This window comes from Ixodes scapularis, unplaced genomic scaffold, assembly GCF_016920785.2.
Source record: "Ixodes scapularis isolate PalLabHiFi unplaced genomic scaffold, ASM1692078v2 PGA_scaffold1__304_contigs__length_218370807, whole genome shotgun sequence".
Taxonomy (NCBI): domain Eukaryota; kingdom Metazoa; phylum Arthropoda; class Arachnida; order Ixodida; family Ixodidae; genus Ixodes; species Ixodes scapularis.
Window position 1 is genome coordinate 79,107,488 of NW_024609846.1, and position 26,000 is coordinate 79,133,487.

The window sequence follows — 26,000 nt, forward strand, 5'->3', positions numbered from 1 at the left end:
GCCAGAAGCAGGTTGCCAGAAAAGCAGGCAAGACAGTGGTGTGGCAAGTCGAATGACAGTTAACCGACAGTTTCACAGTTCAATTCCACCATTGGACAGACTAGAGGTGTCGCCCTCAGTTTGTTCTTCACTTTACCAATTTGCTAACGCGTTTGTTAGCACTTTCACTATTGGTTCAATTTGTGACTGTCCTGTTGCTTGTTATTGACAGGTCCAATGTCGCAGTGGCAGCCAGAAAATATTTACAATATGCCAGCAAATCAGGGTGTAATAATAATATTTTAAGAAAAGTGGAGATAAACTTTTAGCCTTTCCACTCTGGTGAAGAAGGAAGACCAGCGAAGCTGTAGTATGGTGGGAATGAAGTAATGGCCGGCCGCAAGTCGGCAAGCCAGAGTGGAAAGGCTGAAAAGGTTGCTGCCATCTATAAGCGACAGCGGCAACCAGACAACCGGCTAGCCGGTTGTCTGGTTGCTAATAGATGGCAGTAGCTGTCCAGAGTTTTGTGTCGAGATTTGTTTGCCCACGGACACGATACTGGGGAAACTAGCCCTTAACAGTTCCGCTGTAAAAAAAACAAAAAACAAGATGTGGTCCTAGTTCCACCTGCATCGCACAGCTTGCACATACAGTGCGATCTTACTTATAACGATACCACATATAACAATGTACCACTTATTACGGTAGTTTCTAGAGTTTCTAGACTGGAAATGATAAGTTTCTAGTCCAGATACAATGATAATCGGTTATAACGACTGAAATTTCGGGTTTTCTAATTATCATTATAAGTAAGGTGCACTGTATACCCCCCACTCACTTTCCACCTCCAAACTAGAGTACTTGTGACCATGGCACCATCTGTGGAGTGCAATGGCAACTAACAAACCAGATGTGCTGAAAAAACTACAATCCTTCTGTACGCATGCAAAGACAACTTCCCTTTCCCGAATTCGCAAGGTCTTCAGACCGCTTTTTCACGCTTACAGATTACAATGCAGACTTATAAATTCATTAATAAATTGAAAATTTGTTCGATCTGGTCTAAAAACAGACACGCAGCTTGCATTATGTCGATGATGCCCAACACTTTTGCTGGCACTTTTCAATAGTGCTATCATGCAGCGCAGCAAGAACACCAGGATTTGCTCGAGCCGTCTCTGCTCCAACGAGTTTGGGGAGTGAACAATGGTCCTCGTGTTGCCCTCGTAAAGCTTTTCAATATTCTTCCGACGCCGGTATAGGCCAAAACAATAGTGAATCCCGTCCAGCCCCAAGCCCTGCATCGCGCACAAATAAAGGTATGCCTTCAGGTTTGTCAGGAACTACTATGCAGAGCTCTTCACACTCGAATGTGGACAGCTTTCTTGCGAAGAAGGCATCGGCACAAGTAGACCCAGGGAGCAATGACGGCACCAATGTTGGCACGAACCTCGAGCAAGTGCCGGCGGTGAGGAACATGAGCACCACGTAGGTGATGAAGGTGAACCCCACTGCCGACAGGGTTCCTCGGGGAATGGCTCTAGCAGGGTCCTTTAGTTCACCTTGGAAAGAGACAAAGTCTCCTTCAGTTGACACAAACAAGTAGGTACACATGCTTAAAGAAGAACGACAATGTCGGGGTAAAGAGAAACTTTTTCTTGTTTTCGCTGTCAGAGAAGAACTATTCATTCTCCTCAACAAATATGTTGCTGAAATTATGAAAGCTAAATCAACTTTTCTCTAGCGCCAGTTTCTCTCGAACTAATATTATTCAAATCTTTGGTTCGCTCAAAATTAGAGTATGCGGCTTTAATCTGGGATCCTGGTCAGACGACGCTCACTTCTCATCTCGAGTCAGTTCAGAACCGCGGCGCTCGTTTCATACTTAATAATTATCACCGGACAGCTAGTCTATCATCCATGAAATCTCTTCTCTCCTTGCCACTGCTTTCTTTGCACCATAAGTGTTCTCATCTATGTCTTTTCTATAAAATATACAATTCTAACCCCATTCTTAAAGAGAAGCTCTACCTCGTCCCACCTTACGTTTCTCCACGCATTGATCATCAGTACAAAGTAGGCGTTCCTCATTCTCGAACCTCAGCCAATCACGATTCTTTCATTCCTAGGACATCACCAGAGTGGAACCACCTTCCGGCGTCATTAATATTATTACCCTCGTTAGATGTGTTTAAAAGTGCTGTTACTAATTATTTTTGCGAAAGTGACCCGTGACTTATAATGTCTTCTATTACTGTTTGTTGTTGTTTTTTTCACTCACTCCCCTCTGTAACGCCCCCAGGGCCTTGAGGGTATGTAAATAAATAAATAAATAAAATAAATAAACTCCTTGATGTCACTTGTCGTACAAGCAAAAGGCACGTGTTGTATCGACTCACACATTTCGACCATCTTTCCAACAATGCCTTCCTACGACCAAGAAGTGTGACTGAAATGTTTTGAAAAATTTTGAGTTGACGTATTTTGTTTTATTCCCAAGCCCACATAAATATGCAATCAATCAATTAACTCTGTGCCAAATTCTCGATATCATTCCAGGCTGGGAAACAGGTAGACACTTCCCTTGTTTGTTGGATGCACTCCACTTCACTTTAAGTCCGAGCGCAGTTGGTGCTGTGATCCCATGGAGCAGACCGAGCAGTGCCAGAAGCGCATCGTCATGGTGCTCGTCGCCTTTGTAAGCTTGCCATCAGCGGGCTAAACGAATCGCGCAGAGAAAAAAGTGCAGGATTGCGGCCTATTCGCCGTGAGCAATTGGGTCAGTCCGCAAGAGCAGACGCACGATGACGACGACGCGCCGCCTAATTGGGTCCGTTGCATCGTAGCATCGGCTGCGGTCGTACTTAAAGTGAAACAGTGCGTAGTAGTCATGCTGCGGTGCTTCCACAGTCAACACTTACCAGACATGTTCGCACCAGCCATGATACCGGTGACGCCGCTGAACAGCACACCAAACACGATCGGGAATGTGGTAAGTGTGTTGGTTGTGTAGTCAATGGTGTAGTTGGCTGCAAGAGACAAGACACAACACTTACCGAGCTGGCCACAGGATACAGATCTGGCTGCATGCACTATTTGACACTAAATATGGCTCATACCAAAAGCACTGCGTAAACTATGGTACAGATTACTGTATTCCACTGCTGAAGAATGAAAAAAAGTTTATGAAGTGATTAGTAGATGAAGCCATATGGTCAGAACAGACACATATTCGGGTCTTATAAATGTGGTTTTTCCACGAGACTGCAGCTGCTATGTGGATCGCAAACGAGCCTGTGATCCACACTGCATATTAGGAGCATTGATGTAACCCTCCTTTTATAATTTACAACATGGCACAATGTCATTAGGCCACATGAACTGCTGAAACTTGAGGTGGTCACCACGGTAGTGTCCTTGAACAACTAGGGCCCGCTACATCAGCCTCATGTATGGGTTAGCATTCCAAAACTCCTACCCCATAGCACAGCTTCATCCATTAAAAAAAAAAAAAATTGTTGAGAACACTCGATCCTAAGGGGTAAGAGCCTCATAAGATAATAAAATTGTAATCTCATGAGCATGAATTCTTCATTTACGTAAGCACCTTGGCTGCCATACTGCTCCCATTATGATGCCATCAAATTCCGAGCTGAAGCAGGCCACCAGAGGCGTCGGAACTATTCAGGAGATGGAGGGGCGACGGCAATTTTGCATCCCCTCCCCGGAATTGTTTCCATGAAATGTTTGACGTGCCCGAGGGGGCCGATCGCCCCCTTGCCAATCGCCCCCTGCACCCCCTGATCCGACGCCACTGCAGGACACTGTTACTACTATAGCGATAACGGAAGACTCCAGCACCAGAAGAACTTCAGCAGCTGTGGTGGAATTAGGGTCAGTGGATTCGCATGCCGGGCACCCATCAAAGCTCCTGGACTTCTACCAACTCTCATCCTACAATGCGAGTACCAGACTGGCACCAAAAGCAATGCTATCTCGCACCGAGCTTCTTAACGGACATTTGTACGCACCTATAAGTTTCTCGGTATACATCCATTCTATGCTCTATCGCAGGGGTGGCCAGGCTGACCCGGCCTAAGAGCCGTAAACAAAACCATGAAACTTCCAAGAGCCACAAATGGGGGAGGGGGGGGGGGACAAACTTTTGTTTAGAGCGATAAACGAAACTCGAACTACTTTCAATCTATCCGAGTCAAAAGCAGTCCAACTGTACGTAAGGTGGCAGTAGCACAAGACTACCAGACCGCAACCTGCTTTCCATTAAATTAAAAACGCGTTCCATTTCTCTTCTTGGGGAAGTGCAGGTGTGACCGGGAGGGAGGTAGGGGAGCGGGAGGGGTACGGGTGGGGGGGAAGGTAGGAGAGGGAGCCGCAAGCCTCACTTTAACATGCGAAGAACCGCACGCGGCTCGCAAGCCGCAGCTTCCCCACCCCTGCTCTATCATAACGTCATGATAACTACATGGAAAGGGGAAAATTACAGGAGGCAGCACACTTCTAGTAACAGGGTGTCTAGCAAATTATAATTTTGAAATTCCCTGACTTTTCCAGGTTTTCCCTGACAATTTCAGGAGAAATTACCTTACCACAGTAGAGGCGGTTAAATATATAAGACCATTACAACACATATAAGATCATTACAGCACCATTACAACACTGTGAAGAGCATTTTGCACGGGCCTAATTCAATTTGCATATTCCGAAATATTCGGGTTCGTCCAGCCCGGATTAAACGGGCACTTTCTTGCCACCGACATCGTCAGTGAAGAGGCCACTTCCGGAAACACAATGGAAACACAACGCTCCACCACACACGTTCATAACCGAATGGCTGCACGGCCGCCAGATGCGCACTTATGGATACTTTCTGCTTAAGGCTTGAATTGGATTGGGGTCTGCGGCCTTTCCCATTTGCTACTAAATCTAGTAGCTCTAGCTGGATCTAGCCTAGTGTCATGCCCTCAATCCAATCCAATCCCAGGCTTGGACTGGATTTTCCGGCTGCTCCTTTTGCATCAGGTAGCACACACTACATAGTGTGAGCAGAGCCCGCACTCCACTCTAAGCAGAATTTATTGCCTATTTTTTCTGCCCCAAAGTCCTCAAGTCTTTGCTCAGGGCACTCAATGGCGTTTCCGGCTCATTTTCCCTGACTGGGCTCATTTTTTGACATATCCCTGACAATTTCCCGATTTTTTCCGGTAATTAAAATTTCCCTGACAATTCCCAGTTTTTCCGGTCGCTAGAGACCCTTAGTAATTTACCCACCCTCGTGACTTCCGTAAAAATTTGGTAAGCTATGGAGACCTGAGGTCACTGGAGCAGAGCAAACGTGGTACAGAGTTGTGAAACTCAGCAATGTACGAGCTTGCACTACTCAAGCTCCAATTAGGAGGCGTCAGATGTGGGAGAAAAAGAGCAGAAAGAGGCAATACACCCAAGCAGTTCTCCTGGGCATTATCCTTTCTCTTTCCATATTCTAGTGGGATCCAATGCCCACGAGGCGTTGCAACAGACAGGACAAGGCCTGTTGCAACACCCGGGATGACGGCCATTGCAACACGCGGGAATGTGCTAGAATGCAGGGGTAGCATATGCGCTACACTTTGAAGTGTGGGTACACCCATCACATTGAATCTTTCTCTTTCAAACCTTTGGTCACCATCCGAGGATACAGGTTTTACAGAAACAAAGCACCCCCTAATCATATATACAGAATGCTTTAATTTTCTAAAATATTTTATTTAAAGGACAACGAGGGGAAGCTTGCTTTTTGTTCTCACACAATTTTTCCCAATCTCTTAAGATATTACTGTAGTCAGTTGTGAAGGAAGCAAAACTGACAGTGGAAACAAAGTGTTAGCAGCTGATAACACTTTGTGACTATTCAAACTATTTTCAACAGCCTTTTTCCCACTGTCTCCCCTAACATTGCATTGTTGGAAAGTAAGAAAAACTCAATTCTCAATTTAGATTGATTTAAAGAGAGTCACATGTTTACATAACAAACTCTTGCAGGCCACTCCCAGGTGTCTACGTTTGATGCCTTACAGTCCACTGCAAGGTTTTACGGATAAACATCCGGCTGTCCCAGGGTGTCGAACCGGAACCGAACCGAAAACCGGAACCGAACCGATATTTTTTCCGGAACTGAACCCGAACCCGAACCGTTATATTGTTATCGCGATGAACCCGAACCGGAACTGAACCGGAAAAAAAATAACGGTTACCGGCTCATGTCAAAACGGTTCGGCCACGCGCTGTTGACAATGAATGTGCTATCAATGCCATTTGTTTTTTAAGTGCCGTCAACTGACACACACCTCGCTTACATATTTTTCTTCTCCACTCAGTCTTAGGAATATAAACGCTGCATCCATGAATCTTGACAAACGCTGCATCCATGAATCTTGACATAGGAACCAGTATTGCGCTGGTCGCGGCTTGCACGGAAAAAAAAAAAATTAAAAGGCTGTGCAAAAAAAAAAAAAATTGCGTCACGGGATTTTATTTTTATACAATCTCGTAAATCCTAAATGCTGCTGTGTGCTCATTTCATAACACGTTTCTAGAACGCGCGAGTTCTTGAAGCTTGCTTCCATCGGAATGAGAAAAGAAAAGGCTGTGGAGTTTGATAATAATGCATCCGGTTTCGTATAGGCACTTAGAAGCTAACATATTTGTGGGACAGCGAACTCTTCTATTTTAATATTTATCTTATTACGTCCTTCTGGCGTTGCGTTCGGTGAAGTGTTTTTCATATTCCGTATCTTGTTTAATGAAAACTTCTTTAAGGGTCTAATTCGAGTTACTGAAGGCTAGTTCAAATAAAGAAAGCTGTATTTTCTCCCCACTGTTCCTTCAATTGCTTACACGCCGAGGTGGCGGGATAGTTAGCGAGTTCTACTTGTAAGTGGGTTTGTAAGGAGGTCGCGGATTTTACAGCTACTGCGTCGGACCCAATTAGATGAAGTCCGAATGCGTAAACGTCGGTGAGGTAACCTTTGAGTGCACATAAAGAAACCATTCCTGGTAGAAATCCCTGAGCCTTACACTACAATGTATCCCGTTTCGTATGTGCTGATTTCAGATGTTTTATTTGTAATTTATTTTGATGTTGCAATTTGTCATTTATAATTTCTGAACCGGTTTGTGAACCGGTTCAGCGCCCCGAACCGGTTCGCGAACCGGTTCGCGGATCGAATTAATCGAACCGGAACTGAACCGGAACAAAATAAATTTACCTGAACCTGAACCGTAACCAAACCCATATTTTTTTCGGTTCGACACACTGGGCTGTCCACTGACATTGATACGGTTATAGATAACCAATCAGTGAGATACTATGCACACTTCCCCAGCAAACTATGACAAGTATAGTAGAAGCCCTTTGTGCTGCTGATCTTTGCAAGCATCTAGCATTAGCGACAGTCGTGCCACGAGCCTGACAATACAGCGCACCCTCGTGCTGTGCAAATCGAAGATTGCCAGCAGAACAGGCCAACGATTAGACGTGCTCAGCAGCACCACAAAATATATTCTACTTCGTAAATATCTAAATATATGATATATTAAGAATATGTGGACAATTTCACCAAACACTAGCACATTGGGCAAACAAAAGGGAGGATGCACATCAACGGTCAAATTTTGGGGTGAGAAAATAAATGAAGGTAGTGGAGAGAATGGCAGCCTTGATTTGGGGGTTCTACGTGACAAACCAGAAAAGAGCATCTGGCAGGCCCCAATGGAGGACTAAGGATTAATTTCAGCCACTTGGGGTTCCCTTGACGGGCAAGCAAAATATCAGTTACACCGTACGGTGCCTTCTCCGCAATAAGCCTCTGTCAGATTGCAGAGTTTGGCCAGGATTCAAACCCATCAACTGGGAAGAGGGGAGAACGTGCGAGCAGCTGTGCTTACACCAGATGTTGTTGGTGAAGGTGACCCAGCTGAAGCCTGTGTAGGGGGCGTGGGTGATGTTGAGGCTTTGCACGAGCTGATTCTCCTGGGGAAGCAGCACGTCAAACGGGGGCTTGGCCAGGAAGCTCACCACCACGGACAGGGCTGACACAATCACCACCCCGAAGATGACCACAGTCGTCTTGGCAAACATGGCCGCACCCACCAGGCACACAAACAGGTTCAAGAAGTTCACTCCCGTGCCGTACAGAAGGTTGTACCAGAAGCCCTCTGGTAGCAGGCGTGCCATCCCGCCTGGAGAGGCAGGCAAAGGAAAAACAAACCATCTAGAGTCACCTTATGGTCTATTTAGCTTCTCGAGCTGGCAGCACACATTGGTCTTGTACCCAAAATCACCTGCACAGTCTCATTTTAAAGAATGTGAAACTTCAAAAAGCCGAGAGGAGGTGCAGAACCTTTCATTCAATTTTAAAACCTGAATTCGAAATGCTGGGCACTCATATGAGCAATTCCCCTCTAAACTTTACAGTCTTCTCCAGAAAAATTTTGGCAGCATTTATCTCCATCTAAGGAACCTGTATCCAGAAGTTGAAAATAGTTCTTTTATAACGGACAAAAGACAGATAGAGCTATCTCTGACAAATACTTTCAGTCAGTTTTCACGAGAGACAACGGTTCGCTTCCTTGCATTTCACATTCCTGGACGCATAACTCCTGTTGCAAATGTAGACGTGAATCAGCAAAGTCTGCTTAACTTACTGCTAAAAACTGATGAAAAAAGTCACCTGGAGCCAACGGGATTTCAAATATTACTTTCGTGCAAACGTATGGCAAATGGTGTTCTCACTATCTGCTGATAGTTTTTAAACTTACTCTTATCAAAGGAATGATTCCACGAGATTGGAAATGCAGGAAGGCGATTCCGATTCATAAACAGGGCGATAAAACCAGCCTGAACAAGTATCGACCAGTATCACTCACTAGCACATGCTGCAAAACCTTAGAACAGATAATAGCTAAACACTTGATAGATTTTGTAGAAAGCAATCATTTCTCGGGCACTTATCAGTATGGGTTTAGGCAGAGCTGTTCTACAACTACGCAGCTGATAGAAGATTTTCATAACCTTAGCCGTATTGTAGATAACCGGGGACAGGCAGATGTTGTTCTTTTAGATTTCGCCAAAGCTTTTGATCATGTGTCGCATCCTAAAATGTTGCACAAATTCACTTGCATTCTAAAGAACAGGCCAATTGTACACGTATTTGAAGCACACTTGTCAGATGGGAAACAGTTTGTTTATCTTCAGGATGGAAGAAACAACTCATTACCAGTGCTATCCGGTGTTCCGCAGGGTTTGGTGCTTGGCCCGCTTCTTTTATCATATATATCAGCGACATGAGTGGTGGCAGATTCAATACCACGATAACTGTGAAGCACTTTGCAAATGACCCTATAATTTACTGTAATATCTTTTTTGCCAAGGACTGGGAAAATTTAAATAGACATCCAAGTAAAATAGAAAAATGGTGTGCTGACTGGCAAATGAAACTGAATATGAAGAAAACTGTCTACATGAATGTAACACGCAAAAAACAGTGCTTATAATTTATCTAAAATATTAAAGGCATTCTGCTGAATATAAGTAGCTCGGAGTGTACCTCAACTCCAATTTAAACTGGAATTCTCATATTGAACTTGTATGCAAAAAAAGCATTTGAAAAAATGTGGACGCTAAGAATAAAATTAGATAATGCGAGTCCAGGGGTCAAAATAATTACTGTACCTTTAAGTGTTTAATTTTACTACGCATCGACTACGCAAGTTCAGTATGGGAGCCATTAACCAGTAAGAATTTCTATACAGTTAGAAAGAATACAAAACAAAAAAGTCTTGTCTTTTTTACGACAGTCATAAGTCCACAGACTCCTTCATTAATCTCAAGTCCTGAGCAAACCTAAACAGTGTTGAGACAAGAATGACTATAAACAGGATGAAACTGTTTTTTCATGTACTTTGTGGTTACTATAAGATTAACACTTTCAAATATGTTACAATTCCTGAAGCTATACTACATAGAACAAAACACAATTTATATATTCAACCCTATTGGTACCACAGATTGTTTCAAATAATATATTTTTGTTTGCTCTACTGATCAGTAGAACACGCTTGCTGCATGTGTTGTTGATTGTAGCTATGTCATATCATTTACAATTTGAACTGCAAAGTCTATGTGAATAACCAGTATTTTTGATGCTATTTTATTTGTCACATTGATGATTTTTTTTTTTATTATATGTACCACTCTTGCAGTTAGCCTCATGACTGACAAAATCTATAAATAAAAAATAAATAAATTTTGAATGGTTGGCACGTACAACCTTGTTTCATAGTTGATTCTTGACCTATATGAGCTTGTGCCTCAGTTCCTTTTGCGAACACAACTGGTTTTCTACAAATCTGCTGGTCTTACACCTATGTTAAATATGTGCTTACATAGGTGTAATGCCACAACCGAACATTGTGGCACGTCACTTCTCCTAAACAGACCTCAAAAAGGGGCAGGCTGCAATGTTTGGTCACTTTCTAAAAAGAAAGAAAGGCAACGCATTATCTCAGTTTTGTGTTTTCTAGGATGCTTAGGGCTGAGTTTACACTCTAAAAGGACAATCTAGAAAAAAAGTTCAATGTTCCTTTAAAAGAATTATTTTATGCAGCACTTGCACTATGCTCAATGATTGCTTTTTCCTAAAGGTAACAAGTACAGTGTCCTCAATGAAAACTGTAAGACTCCTTTTTCAGGCATGCCCAATAACCTACTTCATTTATATTTTTTTTCTTCTTCTAGGTATTGTAACAAAGGTTTCCAACTTAAAAGGTGTACATTTAACGCACCTCATCTCCAAACATTCTGCAGAAACAACACTACAGACATGAAAGACAGCATGTGTTTCCAGCAATTATGAGACTGCTACTAACATCAAATTGCTAGAAACAATTGTGAAGGAGGTTAGACTTGCCAGAAGGCCCGAAGTTGTTGACGAGACCCTCCACGCATCCTGTAATGTACAGGGCACTCGAAAAGATGTTTGCGATAAAAAACAGCGTGCCGATGCTACCGCCAAACTCTGGACCCAAGGCCCTGCTGATCATGACTGGTGAGAATGAAGCGTCAAGGACAAATCCCAGGCAAACCGCGAATGATAAGCACACGATGGTTCATGAACCGAAAGATAGAAGCTCACATCTAGCATATGTGGTCTGACAGAAAGCATAATTAAATAAAATGGCTCAAGGCACCCAAGCACGGCTGCCCATTCATCACATTCAGTTAATGACCAATAGGCGAGTATGGCCATTCTGAAGGATAGCTGCTCAGACGTCCTTCAGACATCCATTCACTGAGAGAGCGACCGAGCTGCTTGGCTCGAAGGAGTGACGCAACAAGTTTTATACTTTCAGTAAGTATCACTTAGAACTATTTATTAACATCCATAGCCTGTGAAACACATACTGCTTTTTTTCTCCTTGCAATAGCAGACACAGAAAAAATTTGAGAAAAATGAGCAGTGTTCACCCCCTCAACTCGCAGCCAGAACAAGTGGCCACGTGATCTAGAGCCAAGTATATGCCGCCAGTGTTTATCATAATCACGCGCTGGGATTGGCAAAGCACAGGGTATGCGCCGAGTTCCACACATTGTTAAAGTTTACCGATTCCCGTCATTGTAGCAACTGGGCATAAGCCACTACCCGAATGCATGTCGAGACATTAAATGACACGAGCCAATATTAAATGCTCACGCAATGCTCGGGTCCACTGCATGAGCCGCATTAAATATTGTTGCTGGCGGGTCGCAAAGCTTGATGTTACAATCCTTGAGACAGCGTTGTTGGCATTGTCCCAGCAACTTCGTCATCAAGTTTTGCGAAGAAGAGATTGAAAGAAAACATCCGCTTTTATCCTTGGAATCGCACGGCAACAAGCAAGCTTCTTGGTCAGTAGCATTGCATGCGAGTATACTTGGAAGTTGGGTCCCACTAGTAACAGTAAGCTTGAGTAAAGTGAGAAACATTCCCACCCAATATCATTGCACGGCCCCTTTAAGCTATACCAATGCGGGTGCAGTAATCAGGAAATTTCGAAGCACTTGAAAGCAATGCTGTTGACCTCTCGTCCAAATGCAGCCTGCATCTTTTCAAGAACTTTCTTTGATGCGCTGCTACAGAAAACATGTTCTCAGCAGTGGATGGGTTGAGAAAGCCAGTCATCCACCACTAAAAGTGGAGAAAGCTACACTCACACTTGGAGTAAAATTAGTCAAAGTCCAATATTTCAGCCACAATCATTGGTATTTGCATCCCAAGTACCCGGATAAATCCAAAGTATCCAAGTGACCACCAGATCTGGCAATAACCAGAGTTCAAAATCAAGGTTTACCAATCATTCCTTCCTTGTATCTTAAAAGCACTGCAGGATACTTAATCATGTTCAATCATCGGGTCATTTTCATCAAGCATGTGACTGCTCTAAAGAGAGCACTCAAATCAGCACGCAAAATACTCTTTACATTTTGATTTCGTTGTCTCTGAAAAAGCAGGGACTCCCCCAGCCTATTATCAACTCTCCCCAGGGTAGTGCCATCTTATCACAATCCTCTCATGCCAACCATATCTTCAGGGTTATGCTAGAAAAGGACAAGGTTGCTTATCGATCAAGGCCTGGTTTCTCCTCTCCAGCATTGACTTTCTCTTGTCACAGTGACTGTGACCTGGCCTCTTCACTGCCTACCTATGCTAGAGAGATAAGCTATCCTAAAAGGAAGCAGTGTCCCCACAAAAGTGCAATGCCTGCCTCCCTCCCCTCCCTCCCTCCCCTCCTCCCGCCCACCTCCAGAGAGAAGACAACCGGAGACGGTCCTTTCAATGAGATAGGAAGCTTAGCGGTCAGGTTGGGGACCCATTGCGATAAGACTGTCAAGTGATAAGAGTAAGAAAACCTGCTGGCCCTCACGGGAAAGCTCTCAACTTGAAGTACATGACAACCAAAAATAGAAACGAGAATGGAGTTTGTCCACAGATGCCAATGGGCTATGTATTTCCCCTCTTGAACAATGCTAAACAAGCAGTGGTTGTCTGGAAGATGCAGCAACTTGTGTGCTGAGCAAGCAGTTAGTTTAAAGAAGTCAATAAAATGGAAGAATAAAAACATAAAAGTTATAGCAATGAGAATGCTCACGAAAGTTCATTATATTGGACAACTGGAGCTGTGCCACTATCCTGGTGATTCGCTCAAAGTTAAAAAATATAGACTAAGCAATCCGTTACTATTAACTCCATAATGCATAAAAGAAGAAAAAAAAAAGGGAGCCAAACCATAGAGTATAAGGTTAGGCAAGTTCTGATACCTTCGCAAGACCCCACCTGAACAGCAGATTGGTGCCAAAATGGGAACATACCAGAAAAGCCAGTCTTGGGAAGTACTTTTTAAAAGCATTATACATAAAGTACTGCTTCAAGCAGGTTTTGAAAACTTGTACTTTGCTTGAAGTACATTCTCTGAGCACGTACTTGTACTTTACTTAATTTTTCTGTTACTTTCCGAAAAAAGTACAATTCCAGACTTCAAAGTTAATTTCCCAAATTTGGTCTTGTTGTTGGGAAAGGCAGGGGGACAAGAGCGTTAATCTGGGCGGCGCTTTCTTGCGCTCGCTCGGTGAAATTAAAGGGGCTGCGTAACGACATTGGATAGGAACGCTTTTCACTTTACACCAGGTTACTGACACTAGTGGTATTATAAATACTCTAACGCAATGCCACCGACCCAGAAGAGTCTCTGTCGCGGTGGAATTCCAGGGATAAAAGAGCAGCTTTTCTTTCAGTCTCTCCTTCGTAAAAATTTGATGACGGGCAGCTGCGGGGACAATGACAACAATGCGATGCCCAGGAGTGCGTCATCAAGTTATGATATCCCCGCTTTGAGGATACTGAAATGCTGCTCGTACAATGGACACGAAGACTGCATAGGCATTTAATTTTGGCTTGTGATAATCAAAGCCTCGACATGCATCCGGGTGGTGGCTCGTGCCCAATCACTGCGATCATGAGAATAGCTGAACCTTAACAATGCGTGGAACTCAGCGCGAACCCTGTGTTCTGCCAACCCCAATGTGGGGCTATGTTAAAAACATTGACGGCATATAATCGGCTCCAGATTACGTGGTCGCTTTTTCTGGCTGCGAGTTGAAGGGGTAAACGGTGTTTGGTTTTCTCGGATTCCTTCTGCAACTAGCATTCTGTAGAGAAAAAAAGCAACGCGTGTTTTATAGCTCATAAATTTCAAGGAATACTTCTAGGCTGTATTTATTTAAAGTAGAAAAATTGTCGCATCACCCCTTTAACCTCTTTCAAAGGCCATGCAATCGCGTCCTTGGCTTTTCCTGTACTATACACAACTTCTGAGGTAAATGATGAAAGGTCACCAACCTCTAACAAAAAAAGTGGCGTATCGTCATGTGAAAATGCACTATCATCTCGCGAGACTTCACCTGGCCATTTCTTTGATTGAAGTAATGACGGCTATAAGACCGATACAAATAAGCGCCTTATAAGCTAATTATTAAAATAGTTTGTCAGCGGGAGCAGAACATCTACTCTGTGGCCACTTTACTTCATCAGCTAAAAAAAAATAAACTGCGTAGGGGAATGAACGAACATCATGAAAGATTGCATCAAAAAGTACATATACCTTACTTTAAAGGGGTAGGGAAAAGAAATTTCAGCGCTCATTTTCTAGCTGGAATGTGTCGCATGTTGCACCCTAACCTCAAAAACACCAGTCTTCTGTTGAAAGGCACAAGAAAACTAATTTTAAAGCTAAATAAAGAATCTTTCAATGTGCACCAGGTGGATGCATGCAGAGCCTATTTGGGAGGTAGTCTAGCAACGTTGTGGAATCTGCTATGTAGTCGTAACGTAGCAGATTCCTTCGGAGCAGCGCCGCCCTTTGGAATTTCAACATTTTCCTTCTTAGCTTTCCTCCTAGCTCAACTCACAAATCACGCATTGTACCAAACGGTCCAAAAAGACGGAAAGGAAGAACTCCCCTCTTTCTCGGACCCTCGTTCGTGCAACCGGAAACAGTCATTCTCCCCCTAGAAGATTAGCCCGCCACTCAAAACTCAAACAAAAGTAGCTTTCCCCACCTTGTTCAGCCCTAAGCTGACAGTGTTGTGGAAGCTAAGTGCTCCTTGGGCCAGCCACACGCTCGTCACCCCACGGGTACTTCGAACGGCTCAGTTGTAACGCTCTCTGATAAGGCCACCAAGGGCAAAGCTCATAACCACGCCTGCCTTGCTACTCCACGAATGCGCGAAATCTTTTCTTTCTGTTTTTGTTTGCGCCGGATATCCCATAACGCATCGCGTTCTCCGTTCGCTTCTGTTCGAGCGCTTGCTCGAGTGCACCGTTTGGAACGAGAAATATAGCCAGTCGTTCAAAAAACAAACGTGCGATTATCATTTACGGTCATTATCCGTCATGCTCGACCCATTTCTGAACTAAATTTTAATATTTCAATTTTTGTTTCCGTACCCCTTTAAAGGTAGATCATATTTATAGCACTTTACTTACAACTACATTGTGCCCAGTGCACTTACTACTTCACTTGGAAGTATATAACCCTAATTTACTTTGTACTTTATTTCAAGTACCTTTTACACATACAGTACTCGTCAAACTTATATGGAGCACTTGTGGAATATTGAATGCAGAAAGAAGATAAAATATGAGAGAACTGCGCATATTTATGTGAACTGAAGGTATGCTACGGACATAGTGGGACACAAAGAGAAATAGCTTAGGGCTAGCGCCAACTATGCACGCACACACAGGAAAAAATAAAATAGAACAAGCCAAGAAAAGGCTTAGCATGTGTTCCAGATAAGTTTGCTGAGCACTGTACTTTACACAACACTGACGAAAACTTCTATGTGAGCAAGCCCGTACAAAACTTCCAACGAAGACAGAGCAAGTTTTAAACACATCAAGTATCCCGTGGAGAAAAACATGCACTAGAGTGAGTAGCACGTGCTCGGATTCACTTTCAGGGGCAGACAGACAGCCAAGTCACACAGCTAAGCCGCACTTCCTAACGAATGCAACCAAGGAGCATGCGCCACTGCCACGAATCTTCTACCAAGAGCTGTACTATCTTAACCACAATTAGCAGGAACATGGCAGCACGTGGCATCGGGCACCATAGTCACCCACAAGGTGAGAACGACGGGGAGGAGCTTCGGGTGTCCCGCCTCTAGCATGAGCTTCCTACCTTTGACGATGCTTCAACGTCCCGTGCCTCTCGAGCGCAAGCGCACGCGTGCAACCAAGGGCATGGCAAAAGGCACGGAATGGGTGCTGAAGGCCAGGCATTCAAAAGACACACCCCACCATTCTCACTCTGTCATAGACCACATCGAAGCACTCCAACACGCAACGGCAGTGACGTGGATGCACTACAGCCATGCACCGGGCCGTCAGGGTGATCCAACAGTACAGATGCCACGTGCTCCGGTATTCCTGCTACTAACCGCGATTGAGATCGGGCCTCCACTAAATGCCGTAAAGCAGCCATTATCCCGATAGCAGAGACAGAAAATGTGAGAATCGGCGAGAGGATACAGTAGGCCCCGCCTCCCTCGACGGCCCCGTTTGTCGAGATGGCGCAGATGGAGAGCACGGTGAAGAAGAGGATGGAGTAGGCCAGCACTATCTCCACGAGGCACTCCAAGAGGCCCGAGTGGCCAATGAGGAAGCCTGCATGCAAGAGGAACGGGGTGATTAGCATGACGAACAAAACTCCGAAACTGAAGTCAACGCACAAAGTCTCAAGGCTGGCACCTTAAGCCTCATTCACAAAGTTGCGTTCGACTGCGTTAAGACTGCTTGCATCGAGCGCTGCTATGGCGGCCCTTACGACGAGCCAATGGGAAGGCGCTGTGCTGTACCACGCAACGCAGTCTATGCAACTGTATGAACAAGCCTTCAACCCTGAAATACTATAAAAGAGGTCTGCTTCATCGGCACTTTCACAGAAGCTGCAAAGCACTTGGAAGTGGAACGCAGGTTTGAAAAAAAATTTCAAGAAGCACCCTTTAAAGGGAAACTGAAGCGGTTCTGTATTTGAGAAAAAACTATTCAATGGCCTTCATTCAGACTCCGAAATCACGAATATTGAGATTATTTTTCAATTTGGTCTACGGAGGCTGCAGAAATTAATTTTTTAAGTACCGTCGAAGCCCCTCCTTCCCAAGGCATGACGTCACACTAGGAGTTTTCGAAATCTCTGCTCTCGCGCATCTTCAGCCCCTGTCAAAGGTATGCACGTACATTCTTGCTATTTTCAAAAAGGTCAGAAAGAGATGTCACGAGTGTCAGTGCGGTAAAATACCTGGCACGGTGCCAACACGAGCGACTTACGCTTGACGGCCCAAGGTTCCTAGTGTGATGTCATGATTGGTCGGAGGTTTTTTGCGTTTAGTTATATCTACGGGGAAAACGAACATAATATTCCGATTCACAGAATAAAAAGATGCCAGAATCCAACTCTAATTCTTTTTTTTAAGAAATGTTTCAGCTTCCCCTAAAACACTGGAGTACACTTTATAACTATAACCCATTGGTTTGCATCCATAAAATGGTGGAAACCTATGAAGCAGTGCCGTAAAACATTGCCCCTGTGGAACTATACAAGCTTGGTTCTCTTAGGCTACTGAACAGGGCACAAACAAACTGAGCTTGTCATGATAGTGAAAAGGTGTTAAGCAGCATGACTACCATTAAAAGTGACAATAGAGTAGTTTTCCAATCATCATTCAACAATAAAAAAAAATTATTTGGAATCTCTGCATAAAGTCTGAGAAAGTTCCCTTTCATCAACATGTGTCGCAGTATAACACACCCATGAAGCAAGTCGGACACCTACAGTATCAGTGGCAACATGATCAAGCCACAACTATAATAAAAGCTCATTTAAAGAAGGATGCGGGTCGAAAATCTGGAATTTTTTGCAAAAACCATTACTACGAGGGTTTTGGGAATTTTCATATTTTATCCATAAAAATAATAGGGACCGATTATGATCTCGAAATTAGTCAAATACACCTTTGAAGAACTCCCTGCAACCCAGAACGGTATAAATATGAGCCACTTTTGTGTGGGCGGTTCTTCAAATTGTGACATCACCCGCCATCATATTTATGTTGAGAACTAGGCATAGCCATCTTCTCTCCATCGCAGTCTTCTGTAGCTTCAATTTCTCACAATATTTTTATTTTTATTTTTGGTGCGAGGGAGGGGGGTCAATGTGCATGTGTATATTAAAAGTAGGATTCCGTGTTTTCGGAGCTAAATCTTGCAGTTTTCCATTTCCCACAAATAAAAAAACGTAGCATCCGGGAGTAAACATATGCTAGATACAAAGGAATGCACTTGTATCCATTAATATTTATTCAGCTGTATTTGGCGTTGGCACCATTGCCATTGACAATAATAATTTGTCCCACAACAAAAGTTGGAAAAGAATGTTGCTTCGATGAATGTCTATGCCTTAAAATCAATGAACTCCTGGACGTGTTCGCTGGGAAGCTCGAATTCATCCCATCCTATCATTCAACCCACCCCATGGCTGCAAGAGGTGGAGTGGGAAAGGGTGCAATATAAAAGCTTCAACTGCCCAGCCCTTCTTTCCACGTCTATGGAATCTCTATGGTTCATAGCTTTCAATATTACAAAAAACACAACCCCCCTCCCTCTAAGCAGCACAAATAGCATGGCTTGAAATGGAAACCGGAAGTGGCCTTTGTCATGACCCAAAAGTACAATGACCTGTTCTGAACAAACCTTGACAAGATAAGTCGTAAGATCCCTTTTGTCAATGGTCCGAGATTTGAAAAAAAACTGGGAAGGCATTTTCTCCAGACCATTAGTATTTGGAGTTTATCAAATAAATCCAAATTGACAGAAACTCTACCGGCGGGTGCTTTTCATAGTTTTTTGGATTTATCTGAAAACGCAGACCCCAATTTTACAGGGTGGGCTGGATTTCTAGGGAGACAAGCCCCACAGCACCCCCCCTCCTTCCCAGGGCTATGCCAGTGAAGAGTTTCAGTTGTCCGTTATAGTCACCCCATCTACCATCGCTGGGAAACTGCTGCAATATAACGGCTCATCAGTTTGGAGCACAGACCCTCAGTCACCTATTCAACAAGTAGTATTTACTTGTTTGACCTTTGAGAAGTTCCCACAGATAATCTGCTCAAGCACACCAGGTCAAAGAACCCCATGGTCAGTGCTACAGGGACTTGTGCCCATTACTTCAAAAAAGTAATTAATTGCAATCAGTCAGCCTAAAAAGTAATGGATTGCCATAACAAATTACTTACTGTAAAAAGTATTTGATTATTTACTTCGTTACTTTACTCAATTATTTTTGCATTACTTAAAAAAAACAAGCAAAGGACATGCAATGCCTGTCGTGTATATGAGGGGCAAAACAGTTTGCCCCATTAAAAATAAAATGCATATAAAATATACTCCGTACAATATTCCGATTAGGTTAATAATGTTAAGAAGAAAAATCTATAAAGTTTAGAACTACTCAAATTGGTGTTCGAGATAAACGAGTCTTGCGCTGTTCAACCAGGACAACACTGAATCAGATGAACACACGAAAAACAGACTTGTTAGGTATAGTCATGATTATCTTATTATCGCTCTGCAGCCGATGAGATTGGGGCCCATAACAATGTCACCGAATGAATCAGAACGCAAGAAGTGTGAACATTATAGGCCAAGCCCTGCAATTCTTAAAGGGACACCGACAGGTTATTTATGCATGAGGTGGTTTTTAGTTGAACATGACCTAAAAGAGCCCTATTACCCAGTACATAAACCGCGGCTCCTAATTTGCTTACTTTCTGCCTGAAAACAGCCGGTCGAGAATCAACCAGTTTCAGTAGCGCTCACTCTCTTTTCTATGGTCACATGGCATTCGAACAATGTGTGCCAAATACATTCAAAGTTGTGGGTCATCTAAGGCACACATTCATATTAAAAATAGAAAAGAATATGAGCCCCATTTTTGGTGGCCTCCAAAAAGCAACCAATATGTTGATAGAAAAAAAAAATCTTGCACAGATCACAGGAAGTACATGTACACGTCATTCTCAATATGGCGAGGTACCACAGGCTGGATGACGTGATGACAGCGCACGACGGGCCAACATAGCGACAGACGTGGGGCCGCTACTTTGGAACTGTCTTTCGTGGTACTAGCCAGTCTATCTTCAAGCGCTGAACATAGAGGACATAAGTGTGAAACAATCTCCGCACAAACGGTGCACACAACTCATTGCCATCTGCTTCACATGATGAAGAAGCGGAGAAAAAAAGAAAAAAGGGTCAGGTTTAGTCACATGACTTCCGACCATCAGCTTCAGCACTCGTGTTTCCGTGTCGAGCAGTTGAGATTTATTAAAAATATATGTAACTCTGGAGCAAGATATTGTCAGTGACAATAATTATTTAGGATAGTAAATAAATTATATTCCCGTTGGCATTGTGAACACATTGACAAACTGTTAGGTAGACAGACCATAAACGCTTGTTGTCAAATGTGTATGAAATGCTTTCTTTTTATTTTTGCATGCACTTCCGAGTCGGTGGATTTCGACAGCAGAATCGTGGGCAAGGGAGCTGCATAATTTCTGCACACATATCGAGTCCAATAGGCTTGAAAGCTTGATTGGACGGAACGCAGCTGTTACGCTACCCAATTAGGCAGGCCACACAGACCGTGAACCCCGGCCACAATGCGGGGCGCACACAGCTGCCTCCCGTGTAATCGAGATGAAGGACGGCAGGGGTTGCGCATTGTGTCGTCGCTAGCTGTCACGAGTGTGAGAGCGACAATGTATACCACGTGAAATCAGGAAACTATCAGGTATGGACTGGCGGCGCTTCGCGATGAGGAGATTGAGCAATCCGCGCGAGCACCTCGTCAGACAGGCCGTCCGAAGGCTCGAAGCTGCGCTATCTCCATTCATTCCCTCGTGACGCGATAGGAAGTTCGCCTGGCACGCCGACGATTCATTGGATTCGTCGAAGCGACGCTGCCCGCCGGAGCGCCAATGCGAACGCTAAAAAGTTAAAAACGGATTGCAAGATTTTTCTGTTTTGCTTTTCTTTATTGCTGATGTGTTCTCGGTACAGCGTAGTTTTTATTACGTAGCCTCCAGAGAGAAAAGCAAGAAGGGTTGCCGAAAACACCTGCAAGCCACCTACGAGGGCACGTAAAACTGCGTAAAACAATAGAGCTCGGCGGAGTATATTTCGTGCGTCTGCGATTACAAGGACAATCGGCGCGTGACGTTGGCTGGCGGCTGGTGCCCGAAGTACAAGAGCGTTGTGCGGTACTACACCGCTCCTATTAAAAACGCACGACTACTTTTCGCAAAACGAAAGCGATCGTTCTGGCAGCTCCTCAAAAGTGCTCGCGACTGCGATCGTTCTCCGGGGTATGAGTCAACTTCCTGAAACTCCAGTATGGCCCAACTTGAATCGTGGGAGGATAGAGGGTCACCCAACTTTTTCTTCTTGTTTTTCTTTTTTGTTTCCCAACGAAGGCCGCTGAAATGCGCCGCGGGCTGACCGGTCAAAGACACTAGGAGAGATACTCACCTATTCGCAAGAAGAGGATCGCGCTGAACATGGACAGGCAGACCGGCGTGAAACAGCCCGAGAAGGTGGCGAGTCGCCTGTTGGTGGACGACCCCTGCGAGGACGTCTGCTGGGGGCTCTGGGTGCCGCCGCTCAGGCTGCGGAAGAGGCGGGTGTGCCTGAGCAGCGGCGTCTTGTCGTTGGGCCGAGGCCCGCCCGGCACGGCTCCCTGGGCCAGCGAAGACAGGGAAGCCACCGACGACGACTGGGACGTCACCGAGGTGCAGTTCGGGTCCGTCATTTGGACGATTACGATGGGCTGTTCGGATTCAGCGAAGCCTAACGAAGTGACGACTTTGTTGTGGGCCATCCACGGGGCGCGGAAGTGGCCCTGTTCGCGGGAACGGTCGCGTCGAGCGACGGGAGGCCCCTGACGCTGCCTGTCACGGCTGCGATTGCACGTCCCACGACGGATATCACCTGGCAGCTGACGCGACGCCACCCATATCGGAGCAGCAGCCCGTTGCCTGCGGAGTCGACGCCAACACGCGATTGTGGGTTAGCGTTGCCGCTCACAGATGGCGCCAGGTGATAGAGCACCTAACGCCACCTCTAGGCCAGTTGCATAACGTCAACAGCACCACTGCGCTGCGCGCGGAGGGGCGGAGGTGGCGGAGGTTTGAATTGTTTGAGTAGTTTTGTTGCTCACAGGTGCATTAGCGGGAGACAAAACTTTAACAAATATATGCTGGCCAGTTTTTCCGGATGCAAACCGGTTGACAATTCATTCCCATGGCTGTCCGTCCTCCGAGGCATGGCGGCAAAGAAGACGACAAGCCGTATTTTCTCGAGAGAGCAGTTGGCGTTGATTTGTTCAAGCTTCTTCTCAAGTGACTCCCACAAGACAATTGCACTTCCCACTGCGCCTCTCATCTTTCTGTAATTTTCTTCTTTTTTTAACAGAGAATGTGTTATATGGCTGCGCAGTCGATGCTACAAGCCGATGGGACCAACCAAGTAGTGCCAAAATCACAAAATAATGGTGTACCATGTTTTTTTGTTTTTTTTTCTGTTTACTTGTTCTATTATCGGCTAAACCAATCATACGTAGTGAAGTGTGTATTCGTGCCTTTGACTGCGCTCGCACTTGTAATGAAATGAAGTAACAGTACGTAGCGGATTTCTTGGAACGGAAGATCGTTACAGTAGTGGTAAGCGTTCGTCTGGAGCTCACGTCCTCAGTGATTGACCACGAGCGCTGACGCAGCACTAGTGTGTCATCTATGCACCACGCAAACTTCCGTCAATGTTCCTCAAGAACCGTAATATATATATATATATATAAAAAAAAAAAAAAAAGAAAAACGTTCAGCCTTACCACTCTCGTGAAGAAGGAAGACCAGCGGAGCTGTACTCGATACACAGTAGGGTGACCACCCGTCCCGCGACTCGCGGGACTGTCCCGCATTGAGGGCTCGTGTCCCGCGTCCCGCAAGTGTAATCAAAATCTTCAAAATGTCCCGCATTTCACGTAAAATTCACTCATGGCGCTGCCGAACAACGGGGCATGAGGAAACGCGGAGGTCACTGGTGTGAATCGCGATGGTACACCAATTTCTATGAAAGCATTGCGGCGAGCGACCGTCGTTCTCGCAGGACAACTGACGCCCTGCGAGAACGACGATGCTCTTCCCTTGGTGGCAAAATATTGCGAAAGAAAATTGCTCGACAAAAAAAATAGAAAAATACATTTTTGTAATTGTTTTCAAATCATGCTGTGTCAATGCAAAAGGGTTGCTGTGGAAAGTTTTATTTTTTAGTGAAGACCACACAAGCCAAGACGACTGCAACTCACAACGGTCAAAAACAACAACATAATTGTTCGAAATTTGTGTAGGAGCATATTGGTAAAAATAAGAATCCACAAGAAACAAGCCGTAAAAGATTTACTGCTTCTGCTATCATTTTGATGCATTGAGTTCTGCTGCAGTCGATTTTATGTTTTCAACTTAGACACATTTATTAACGTTTGTGGCATTAAAACACAAAAAATGTATGAGTGAGTGAAAATTATTTGAGCCTAATTGCCGCAATACGAGTGAGTATGCAGGCGAGCTGGTGATAGCTAATCATGTCATATAACACCTGAGACTGTGGTGGAAGAAATTGGAAACTTTTTAGTAGAGTGAACAGACACAAAAAGAGACGTCCCTTTCTATGTCTGTTCCTTCTACTAAAAAGTTTCCAATTTCTTCCACCACAGTCTCAGGTGTTATATGGCATGTATAATATGCTTTCGGACAAGACAGGATATTAAATGTGTTAGCAGAGCCACATTTCGTGGCGTGTGTTGTTAAATTTCCTCGAATAGTTTTTTTATGGTGTTTTTAACCTGAGATTAGACAGAAGGAGGGGAAAAAATGTTCTTCCGCCCCAGTCTTGGCGTAAAAAGCATCATATGGTAAACGTCCACCGACTCGACTGCACACTAAGTTTTTTTTTTTTTTTTTTTTTTTTTTTGCAGTTGTTACAGTCGAAATATAATACCGTCCTTCCCTTACAAACCCCCCTCCTCCCCCCCCCCCCCCCCCCCCCCCCCATCTCGGTCAGCGTGTCCCGCATTTCGCTAGCAGGAAGGTGGTCACCCTTAGTGCCACTAATGGTGAATTCCGCTCGCAGATCTCGAGCGCTCCAAAAGCGCTCCATTTGGAGCGCGCATATTCCGCTCGCAGATCTGGCTCAAGTTGGTCATCTTCCGCTCGTAGATCTCTGGCAGCGCCCGCTCCACGGGGCGCCCCAAACTCCGCCGAACTTGCTCTGCGAGGTTTCACGGATCTCTCCGGAAGCTGACAGAGCGGCCCACGTGACTTCCGTCTAAATCGGCGGTGCGCCTGCGCGGCGAGGTTGGAGAGATCGGCGGGCCCGGCGGGCCGGTCGGGTCGTGGAGTCGGATCTGTTCGGGTGCGTCGGTTGTTTACTCTGGATTGTGACGGCTCGAACGCTTCTACCTCGCGTAGATCAGGGATAAAAAGTCGGGAATGTGGAGCGTGGCAAATCGTAAGCGCTGACGTCTGTGATTGTGAGAGGGAGAACGAGAAAAAGAACAACAGAGAAGCCGGAGGCAGACGCAAGGTTAGGCCTATTCATTCTGCAGCCAGTGATTGTTTACCTTTTTACGCTGCATTCCGTCGGCGTTTTCCCGTGAAATAAAGCAAGAAGTGGTTAGGCAACGACCGCGCAAGTGATGGTTTGTTACATCTGTGTTTATTGAAGTCGTACTACAAATCTGAACTCCACGCTGGCAATCCCTGTCCGTGCCCGGGCCCGCCGCTTCGAGGCGGCCGAAAGGTATGTGACGGTGCCGAACGCGGACGTCTTCGTTATTTGTGACATGGGTGCCGCGGTACGTATATTTTCGCCCGGCCTGTTTCGCGTGTTGCTTCTGCAGCTAAGCAGTGACAGTCGTCACTGGTCGTTGGAAAGATCCGCCGGCTGAGGCGTTGGTGGGCTGGTCGGCTGGTCAAGTTCAAGCAGCGGCCATTTTGTACGGCGGAGGGAGAAGGGGTGGAAGGGGTGTGGGGGAGGTCGCTCCAAAAATGCAAGTTTATCTTCCCCTCGTCGATTCGGAGCGGGTCCCACGGAGCGGAATTTTGCCTCCCTCGCGGATTTTGGAAAGCGCTCCAGATCTACGAGTGGAATTCACCATAAATAAGCTCATTCAGTGGCTCTAGTCAACCTAATACACTGTGTGCTTCTTCTTCGTTGTCGTCTGTTTTGCGCGCTGTTTCCTACGATGAATTCCCACCAACGCGCCCAACTATCCATTCTTCTATTATAGCTGGAAAGGTTGCTGCCATCTAAGAGCGACGGCGGAAACCATACTGGTTGTGTGCTTGCCGCCGTCGCTTATAAATGGCGGTAGCTGTCCAGGTAGGTTTGTGTCGACATACACGGACACGATCCTGGGAAACCTAGCCCTTAACAGCTCCGCTGTAAAAAATGCTCGAGGCACACCTAAGCACTTACGAGTTGTGAACGCGAAAGCACGCACGCCGCTCTTCGCTCTTTTCTTTCGTATGCGGCGTACGGCGCGCTGACCTTGGGCGTGGAGCGGTGGAGCCGCTGCCTCGTTAGGGAGCCTATGCCTCGTGGACACGCAGCGCCATCGGGTGAGCGATCGTTGAAACCGACGCGCAATGGCCAATGGGGGCTTCGTCGACGCGCGCCAGCCAATGGGACCAAAGCCGAAAAATTATCAGCTTTACTTCGCTCCTTTGGGATCGGGGAAACTTCCGCGTGTCCCAAAAATCGGTTTCTCAACCTCTCGCGTTCCGATTTTGCACAGCGTTGGGCACAGGT

General features: G+C 45.2%; 1 protein-coding gene across 1 annotated transcript in view; it reads right to left on the bottom strand.

The window, feature by feature from the left end:
- The window catches only part of LOC8035941 (solute carrier family 12 member 9), a 33,940-nt gene extending 11,732 nt beyond the window's left edge, over positions 1–22,208 (bottom strand). The window contains exons 1-6 of the mRNA XM_029980547.4: positions 21,663–22,208; positions 16,605–16,739; positions 10,947–11,081; positions 7,924–8,217; positions 2,901–3,008; positions 1,430–1,541 (exon numbers count right to left, since the gene is read on the bottom strand). Coding sequence (XP_029836407.2) covers positions 1,430–1,541; positions 2,901–3,008; positions 7,924–8,217; positions 10,947–11,081; positions 16,605–16,739; positions 21,663–22,011 — 1,133 coding nt within the window. The 5' untranslated portion in view covers positions 22,012–22,208. The remainder of the gene's footprint in view (positions 1–1,429; positions 1,542–2,900; positions 3,009–7,923; positions 8,218–10,946; positions 11,082–16,604; positions 16,740–21,662) is intronic.
- Between the last annotated feature and the right edge of the window lie 3,792 nt (positions 22,209–26,000).